Source organism: Ambystoma mexicanum, chromosome 5p (genome assembly GCF_040938575.1).
Source record: "Ambystoma mexicanum isolate Mex_15411 chromosome 5p, UKY_AmexF1_1, whole genome shotgun sequence".
In the NCBI taxonomy this organism is placed as follows: domain Eukaryota; kingdom Metazoa; phylum Chordata; class Amphibia; order Caudata; family Ambystomatidae; genus Ambystoma; species Ambystoma mexicanum.
In genome coordinates, this window is record NC_090930.1 from 368,401,033 (window position 1) to 368,411,094 (window position 10,062).

Consider the following 10,062-nt stretch of genomic DNA (forward strand, 5'->3'; position numbering starts at 1 on the left):
TAAAAAAAAATAGAACAAGTTGTTTTTAGGAATTGGCTTGGATTATAGCCAAGTTCTAAAAAAAAAAGGAGGGTATATGTAAGGATATTTGGCGTGTTACAGTACAGAGTACAGCAATACTGCACAAGTAGCACAATTTTTTTTGCAGCACCACCACAAGGGTGCGGTGCATTGCTATATGGGTTAGCAGATTAACAAGGAAAGACAGGCTATTCAGTCAAAAACGATTTTAACATATAAGATGCAAATCTATTTTTACAGTTAAAAGCACACGTGTTCATTTAAAAATGCACACTATTTTTCACCTGAAATGCCTATGGTGCGAGAGACACATTTGAAAATTAACAGCTAACCTATTAACAATTAACCTGACTAATAAAACCTTATTTAATATAACCCACTAATAAAATGTGTTCTCCACTGCAGAATTAGGCATACTCTGAAAACCATTTAAATGTGTGTGCAGATTTTTTTTCTCTTCTCTTCTCTGCCTGATTCTCCGTGTTTTTGTGCACAGTAAACTGCAGGAAGAAGGAAGTCAGATTTGCAACAATTGCAAATGTATAAGCGAAGCTATTGTTGAAGAGTAGGAGGATGAGAGATGATGGATTTCATTGGGACACGTCATACAGAGGGCTGAGAGGAGAGTTTTAGTGGGCAGTATCAGGGAAAAAGACAGGCAGACATCTTTCTGCACTACTGGGGAGAAGACCTGGCTGTGGGGTCCTGACTGAATGCAGATTCCTGTGTCCTGCTGCAGTCGAGATTGGGGAGAGCTGAAAGAAAAACCTTTCCACTGGCTGAGGCATTCCTATCTGAAAAAGCTGAGAATTCCAGGCAATGACCCCGGCTTGAGAAGGCAAGCGTTCCTTTTTGCTGGAGTTAATCCAAGAGAGCCACATTCACAAAGAGAACAACTAAAAAGATAAGGTAATGAGAAGTGTGGGAGCTGAGTGTGTACGGTAATATGCAGTCAGTGTAGGATTCCTGTGCGTGTCTTAATCAAATACCAATGTTGCAATTTGAGTTCTGTTCTCTGCCACGCGCAAGCGCAGCTGGGTGCCCCTGGAGGGTGGTTGCTGTGTGGTGCGGCCTCGGTGCCTCGCTTCCGTCCTTGCCCAGGCGGCTAGCGCCCGAGGTTTAGGCTATCCACCGCCTTTCAGTGACGACCGGAGTTCCGCGGCATCGCCCGTTGAGTGGGAGTTTTATCTGCCGGCCAGAGGATCTAGCCTGACCCCTGCCAGCCCCGTTCAGCATCAGAGCTATGGCTCGTGGACACCAGAAATTTCAGTCTCAGCAGAAGAATGCCAAAAAGCAAGCTGAAGCAAAAAAGAAACAAGGACATGATCAGAAGGCGGCTGCCAAAGTTGCATTAGTATATTCCTGTGCTGTATGCCGGACACAAATGCCAGACCCTAAAACCTTCAAACAGCACTTTGAGAGCAAGCATCCCAAGGTTCCGCTGCCTCCAGAACTCGTTGATGTGGAGGCTTAAAGTTTGTTACTGTTGTGCTGTTTGGACTGTACGTGATGGACCTCGAGCTGCAAAATTGAGAGATATAAAGGCGCTTAACAATTTACGATGTGCCATCTTTGCGCTTTATACAAAGACATTCCTCTATTTGGATATCTTTAAATGAAAAGAAAATGTCTGGAAAAATGGGAATGTTTGACAGTTGTAATTATATGGACATATTGTGTAAATTCATTTAATAAAAGTAGTACTTAATTTTACTTTTCAACTAGAAAAAAAAAAAAAAAACTGCAACATGTTATGAATATACCGAGTACCATCATTAGTATCAAAATTAACTTCCATCCCCAAGACCGCAATAATCCCCAAAACCAGGATCCTATCCCCCAACCCCCTTCTTCAGTAGAGAGTGTGGAACTTAGGACATGTAATTTCCGGATTGCTTTAAATATCGTAGGGGAGTAATCATCTATATACACACAGCATGCAGTTTTTACGAGTTTGCAAACTCCCCCACGATCAACTAATATTATATCGAGAGCCACCCTGTTTTGGAGTGCCATTAGTCTTATTCTTTTTTCTTCTAACGTCATATTCAATAAAATATCCGTTGTTGAATCTATTGTATTTTTTTTATATTCTAGACAGTTTTCTTATATTGTAGGAATTTTGTTTTTGGGACAAGAATGGTATAAATGATTTGGCTATATCTATTGCTATCTTTCCATCCTCGCTACTCCTTTGAGTTCTACCTTTTGTTCATCTGGCTACTTCTGCTGTCTCCAAGAGGAACACTCCTGGAAACAGTAGACCTAGGGAGCATGTACCTCCCCAGTTCTTAGGTAACCATGGATATGCTTTTTTCCCACATATAAAGTAAACAGGGTCCCCTACGTACACAGGTTCTATTTCGTGCTTTAAAACCACTGTGTTCAGGCAGTTGCTAAACGTTCCTACTTTATAGGAACCCTTTTTCTGTAAACATAGGGAAGCAGTTTCGGGGCTGTGATCCACTGTATAGGCAGGGGGCACAGCATCTTTATTCCATTCGTCCCTCATTCGAAATGTCATTACTGATGTTTCTTCTACTGGCGGGGTTGGTCTATTCTTCCTATGTAATCTATCTAGTCTTGTTGTCTTTCGTGTATTCTTCCTCATGGGATCTGGTGAAAACATGCGAGCTTTGTGGAATAAGGAACAACCCTCAGGTCTCATGATCACTTCCTCAAATTCATTCATATTGGTCTCATCTAGCTGACCCGTATTACTCTTGTTCCATTTCCCAAAGAACATTGCACTCAATGATACTTCACATGAATAAACCAATGTTAACGGTTGTACATACCAGCCTATCCCTTTCCCACCGTGCTGTGGTATATGGGCACAAACCCAGCAATCTTTTTTCTTTAAAACCACATGGGTCATGTTCATGATGAGCAACAATGTATTGTTGCCGTATCCTTCTCTATGTCTTTCTTCCATTGGGGGCAAAGTACCAGTTTTTACATGAACCGGGCTTTCAGTAGCTGCTTTTGGCAAAAGTGTTTCTAATGGGTGCGCGGATTCCAGGAACCATAGTGTAATAGCTGTTATTGTTGGTACTACCATACTTAAGAAAAACAGGACCAATGTCCAAATCAGTACCTTTTTCCTTTTACTATACTTTTTCCCTAAGTTTACAGTCTCTAAATCTACCATCTTTTCAGCAGGGGTGCAGGAGGAGGCTGAAATCGGTCTTGGTTTGTTCTTCATCGTCCTTCTTCTTGCTGGCAAAGTTCGTCGCAAATGTCTCTTGTTCTTGATGCCAGAAAAGTTCAACGAAAAATGTCACAGGTCAATTCTGCCAGCCCTTTCACAGCCTAGATCACCTATCCACTCCAAGCAAGATTAGTTGTTCTTCCTCCCACTGCTAAGATGATTTCTGAACACTTTTTTATTGATAGAGTACTATGTGCATCCAGCTTGTCCCTCTCCCGAGGAGCCGTGAGTCTTGAATTGTCCGACTTGCACAACTCTCACACTTCTCTCCTCTACGCCCCTGGCTCCTACTCCGTCCGTGAGTGGAACCAAAGGCAAAAGAAAAGCATCAAAGATCTGTGGATCACTTTGCCTGTCGAGGCCGCAAATTATACCGTTTCACTCCTGGTATTGCATGATCCGTGAATAGTGCCGTTGCACTTCCAGTATCAGGCTCAGTGTAAGCCTGTGGCACAATGATGGGTAGCGATGAGCGTCGTGGCAATGATGTAGTTTCTTTCTTTGGCTTTGGTGCATTTGCAGAAACTGGTGGGCGCCAAAGGGGTACACGCGTTGTTTCTGCTCAAGTTTACAATGCAGGGTTTGTGTCACTCGGCAGTGATGTTGTTTCTGCTGAGCAACGTTGGGGCACTTTTCGCCCTTTCCCCTTTCTGGCAGCCTCCTCGGGCTCTGTTTCGAGTTTCACTTCTCGCTTGGGCTTTGTTTCAACTTTCACTTCTCGCTCTGGCTGAAGCTGTGGCAATGGGCTGGCAACAGTTTCTTTCGTTTCCGAAACCGTTTCCTTTCTCTGGTCGTCTGAAGTTGTCACAAGTCCTGGGAATCTTTTGGCATGTGTCGCATGGATCCATGCCTTCCGTCCGTCCACTCGAATGGCCGTTTGCGTTGCCAAAAGTACTTGGTAGGGGCTGCGCCACCTGGGTGCTAATGCTGTCTTCCGCTCAAAGTTTTTTATTAAGACCCAATTTCCAAGCTCCAGCGAGTGCCCCGGTCCGGTGTATCGCACTGGTAACGCCTCCTACACCTGCTGATGAATCAAACGCAACTTCTGCATTAATTCGTTGTCACCAATTTCTGCAATGGGCAGTGGCATTAATTCTGCAGGATTCAATGCGCTACACCTCATAATTTGGATGTGGGGTGCAAACAAGATGAGCTCATATCTTGTCAGTCTAGCTGAGGTGAGGTGTTGCATCTGTGTCCTATTTAATAGAACGTCTATAGCATGTGGCACAATCAGAATTAAAGTGTGCCCCAATACCATTCCTTCCGTTTGTTTCACTGACGCAGCACCCGCTGCGACAGATCGCAAACATCGTGGTAGTGCGCGCGCTACAGGGTCCAGCGCGGAAGAATAATAGCCGCACGGCCTATTTCTTCCACCTTGTTCCTGTGTCAAAACCGCCAATGCACATCCTTCACTCTCACTCACAAATAGTCTAAAGATCTTTTTATAGTTAGGAGTGCCTAAAACTGGCGCAGCACACAATGCAGCTTTCAATTGCTCAAACACTTTCTGACATTCCTCATCCCACTGTAAAGGCATCACTGCATCCTTTTTAGTTAACTTTATCATCGGCTTCACAATCAACGCAAAATTACTGATCCACTGCCGACAATAAGAGGCCATACCTATTAGAGCTCTCACTCCTTTTTGAGTTTTTGGAATAGGCATACTAGAAATACATTCTATGCGTTCTGGTGTTAATCTTCTCCCTTCTTTCGAAAGTAGGTAACCCAAATAAGACACCTCATTCTGATTATACTGGAATTTCTTCAAACTTGCCTTGTGACCATGGGTCGCTAAGTGTGTCAATAGTAATATAATACTTTCTTTGCAGATCTCTTTCGTGTCAGCAGCTAATAACAAGTCATCTATGTACTGCAAGAGTACGCAACCTTCGGGTAATTCTAGCATGTCTAGCTGCTCTTTTAGCGCTCTACTGTAAATGCTCGGGCTTTCTGTGTATCCTTGTGGAATGCGTGTGAATGTGAATGATCGACCTCCTAGAGTGAACGCGAACAGATATCTACTGCTTTTATCCACTGGAATACTAAAGAACGCGTTCTTCAGATCAACTACACTAAAGTATTCTGCAGTGGCCGGTTTCATTGTCAGTATCGTTGTGACAGCTGGGACTAAAGGGAATTGTGGGTCTTCCATTTTGTTTAATGCGCGCAGATCAATTATGAAACAATAGGGTACTTCATTGCCTCCTTTCTTGTAAACTGGAAGAATCGGGCTGTTACACGTGCTACCTGCAATTTCTTCAACCACCCCCAATCTCACCAGGTCAGTAACAATACTTTTTAAACCCTTCTCACCTTCAACAGAAATTTTATACTGGGGAATTCGTGGTAGTGTAACACATTCTTTAAAAGTCATTTTTGCTGGCTCTATTTTCAAGCATCCTACATCGTTATCATGCATTGCCCACAGACAGGTTGGTACTCTACTTAGCTCTTCTGGGTACGCTTTTCACATAAATTCCGTCACCGGTGCATCGTAAGGCCACATCGTGAGGAACACCCCATTTGCCGTACAATGTATGACTGCCCCCAATTTTCTCAACAAATTTAATCCTATCAAGTTCTCTCCACAATTTTCTATCAAAAGAAATGGCCACTGTTCCGTAAATGGTCCTATTGTAATTGGGGCAGCTTTGGACATGGGGTTAATTACTGGTGTACCTGCGAACCCTACAGAAACATTCTTTTGCCCCGACAGTCGGATCTCCGGAACCAAGTTGTGGTCTATCGAACACTTCTGTGCCCCTGTTTCTACAAGGAAATGGTGCTCCTTATTCCCGACTCTCATTTCTATGTAGGGTCCTCTCTGATTCACGGGAATAGACAATGGTTCCAACCCCTGCCGTGGGCTGTCCTATCGCGAAAATAACACATCGTCCGATGTGTAGTCACCGCTGCTGCTATAATACGTGTTTGGCTGTGTATCAAAAATATTCCCATTTCCCCCTCGGTGTCCTCCACTCTGATCATTTCTCTGTTGGCCCTGCCCGCCCTGATTTTGGTTCGAAACACTTTGGTTCAATGCCTGGTTCTGTTGCGCTTGGTTTTGACCATAGGATTGGTTTTGACTACCTCCATTGGTAAATCCCTGCTGCTGCTGCATGCTATTTCTGCTTGGGCCGTTTGACCCCTGATGTTCACTATGAGGCCTTCTCTGACCAAACCCACCTCTATTCTGTAGGTGCGGGCATTGAGCTTGCCAGTGTCCTTCTTCCTTACAGTACGCACATTGATTTACTCCCAATGACACCCCGTGCATATTATTCAAATTTCCTCTGCCTTGTTCATTTCCTCTACCTCTATTGTATCCAATGACCTGCTGCAGTAACACCCTCGTTTTTAAATTTACTCTATCTTTCACTTCTCTTTCTTTCACCACATTTACCCTATTCTCGTAATATTTGGCTATGTGTAATATCTCACTCACCGGTTTTGCTGCCCAGGAACTTTCCGACGTCATTAACATATCTTGAATTGGTGATATTAGTCCCCTCACATATTTATCAACAAATAGCCTCTTCCCCGACTCTGTGCTCACATCCTGCCCACTGAAATCTGTGAATACTCCTTCAAATCTGTTGAAATAATCCATTACTGGCTCATCCTTGCCCTGTACACATGTAGTTAATTTGTCCCACTGAATCCTTTTTTCTGGAATTATTTCCCTCAATCTCCGCATTATCCGTTCTGGTAGATCTGCCATGGGGGTTCCCGGATTTTCCCCTACTTTTCTATTTTTGTCCTCCAATAGTAACTCCGTCCATGTGGCGCCAAAAGCTGCCACGTCATCTACCGTCCTCATCTGTTTCCATATATCTGCTGGCAAACTGACTGGGAAAATTAAATCTATATCGCTCATAGTAAGCACTGCTGATCTCAGGGTTGACTCTACTTCCTTGTAGAAACCTGCTGGATTCTTTCTTATATCAGGAATCGTCTGTTTTATAGTATTCACCTCTTGGCTGGAAAAGGGGACATGCACATACTGGGCGGTGAAATGGGCTGGTGTTACCTGCGCTCCTACTGTACCCGTCGCAGGGATCTCTACTTTTGGTACAAACGTGGGCGGAACCTCTCTCATTGGAAATGCCCCACTCATGATCCCTCCCCCTTCTCTTAGGTTCAATAGTATTCCTAAGTCCAGTGATAGGCCCGTTTCTCCTGTATTCGCTCGCATGCTCTCTTGTATACCGCTAGTATCTCAGGTGGGCTGGCCTTATTATTTTTTATATCCTTCTCCATCAAATGTTCAGCCATCGATTGCAGTGCCTTTCTTTTCATTGGCATGGAATATTCATCAAATATGTCATGTATGCCCATTGTTGGGATACTAGGATTCGACACCCACTTTATCGCTTCTCGTATACACACTTTCAGCTTGTCGCCCCTCTATATAGAGGACATTGAATGTCTCCGCTGTATGTATGATTCTACCATCCCTAGCCCATCTCTTCTAATAACCCAACCCCTGTCTCCAGGTGCAGCAAACATTTCGGCATATCCATTATCCAACTAATTTTTAAGATCAAAAAGTCAATTCACATGTTCCTTTACTTCGTCATCTTTTATTCTACAACATGCTAATTGGTTCAAATCTAACAATCATTGTGGCGGCAATTTGTCAAGTAACTTTTTCCATTCTCCCACCAAAAATGTCCCCATGCATTCCAAAACTACCTGTCTCTCGTCGCTTCTTCGGTACCCATACAATGAGGTCAATGCTGCCGTCCCATCGTTTCCTTCTATGTACATTTCTGCCTCTTGCCGTAATTCAATCTTTCTTTCTTTGCTGATCGCGCTTCGAGTTACCCGTCCAAATCCTGTTCCTTGAGCCCTGCCTCTTGCCTCCCCGGTCTCAATTTCGACTTCGGGAGGGGCGGATAGTGCTGAATCTGTCTCTGGAGTGGGAGGTGCAGATGGGACAAGTGACACAGGTGGCATCTGTGAAGGGCCTTCCTGGGTGCTTGGAAATTGCGTGTCTGCGGTCTGCGCTTGTGGAAGGGCTCGAGCTGTGGGTGGGGCTTGGGTTAATGCTTGCATGAGGGAAAGTGCTTGGACTATGGGAGGGGGTACGAGAGGTACTGGTTGGGCCTGCGCAGTCACTACTGGTGTGTTTGGTTTTGATTCTGGTTTTGGGCCTCGACCCGTATTAGTTAACAAATGTTCCATTCATTCGTCTGCTACGTGTAGTTCTCGCTGCGGGTATAATCCTTCTATGTTCATTTGCTCGCGTCTCCCTTCCCATCTTAGACTTGCTGTCCACTCCTCCTCCTCCTTTTCTTCTGCTACCTCAAGCTTCGTTTTGTGCCTACGCGCATGCTTCTCTCTACTCCTAAGTCGGAGCATTGCTTCCCTCCTCCAATCTTTGACAGTCTCAAAAGCTGTGGGTCGCGCTTTTTTCCTAATCAGCACCCTTTCTAGGTTATCTATCCTCGCAATCTCAAAGCTACCATTAATCGGCCACTGATGGTCGGGTTGCTTTCTAGTTTGCCTATGCCAAATTTCACAAAATATTATCGCACCCACACCATATTTTGCATACATGTCATAAGCCGGCGTACCCCCAGGCGGTGCACTTTGGCCATATTCCAAGGACTGTCTACCGCAGCTGAAAAGCCCCGCTAAAGTGGACAGTACTTCAGGCATGTTTCTTTAACCTTCCCCTTTGGTTAGCTAACCTTTACCTGGACGTTTGAATTTGCAAAATCAACACTCTACCAAAAATCAGGTTTTTATTTGAATCAGGGAATGACTCACCAGATAAAACAAGTCGCCTGTCCTGACGCAACCTCTCCCAATGTCTTGTCTGCGCTTCTCTGGCTTCTGCCTTGTCTCGAGACCCTCGCCTCCTTTGCCCTCTGGCCCGGTACGTCGATCAGGGATCAGATGTGTGCAGATCTGCGGAAGGAATCTCTCCTCACTTCTACAGAGCACCCCATACACCTCTTGATCATCCCGTCCTCGCCGTTCTTCTGCCTTTACTCGTTACAACGTATACGATGGGGCAAGTGGGGGAGGGTCCCTGTTCGGGCGCCATCTTGAAAGGGGCCACTAGGGGTCCCTCGTGATATGGAAACAAGGCAATAACCACACACGAAAAGATGCGCCAGACACGAGATTCAAATTCCCAATGCTAGGGTTTATTGGAAGCAAAAATAGTCCCAATTGGCCAATTCTGGTCTCACGCCCCGCAACGTGAGTTTCCTAGACCTTGAGGGACGCAAGAGAGCGAATTACGTACATCAGTTACATATATACAAAATGCATATCACACAAATCAGCTATGTCATGTTTAGCACCTCCTTTTTTAAGTTTTATTAAGTGTGGAGGCATCTTTTAGTTGTTGAACAGAACATGGTGGTTCTGTTCTTGGAAGCAAGCTGCACACGGGGGAAGAGCCACATTCCATTCTTTGCTATCTATGAGGTACTATTCGTGTCCAAGGAGCCGACACATTCTAAAGGGTTTTGCGAAGGGGGGCCGTAGGAAGAGCATAATTCAAGCCTTTAGCTGTTTTATTCTAACATAATCTACCATCGTACGAGACTGGCTGGCAGCTGTGAAGTGATTAAATGCCCTGCAGCTCTCCCTCAAGTCTACAGAGAGGGAGCGTGGGCATTCCTTTCTGGGCTACTCATGGGGAGTTTTCAACGAACTCCTCAGTCCCGCGACCTTGCCCTTTCATATTCAGACAACAATGTTAACAGTTGAGCAGAGTAAGCAGAATCCGCAAGAATCGCAAGCTGCAAAGCAGTTTTAGACAGAAAGCAATGAGCAATGGTTAACAAGCAAAATGGCGATTC

At 44.7% G+C, this 10,062-nt stretch overlaps 1 protein-coding gene across 1 annotated transcript; it reads left to right on the plus strand.

The window, feature by feature from the left end:
* Positions 1 to 1,049: 1,049 nt before the first annotated feature.
* Positions 1,050 to 1,505, plus strand: LOC138481649 (zinc finger protein 706). The gene has a single exon (XM_069613814.1). The coding sequence runs from the start codon at positions 1,265 to 1,267 to the stop codon at positions 1,493 to 1,495; it is 231 nt and encodes a 76-aa protein (XP_069469915.1). The 5' UTR covers positions 1,050 to 1,264; the 3' UTR covers positions 1,496 to 1,505.
* Positions 1,506 to 10,062: the final 8,557 nt, after the last annotated feature.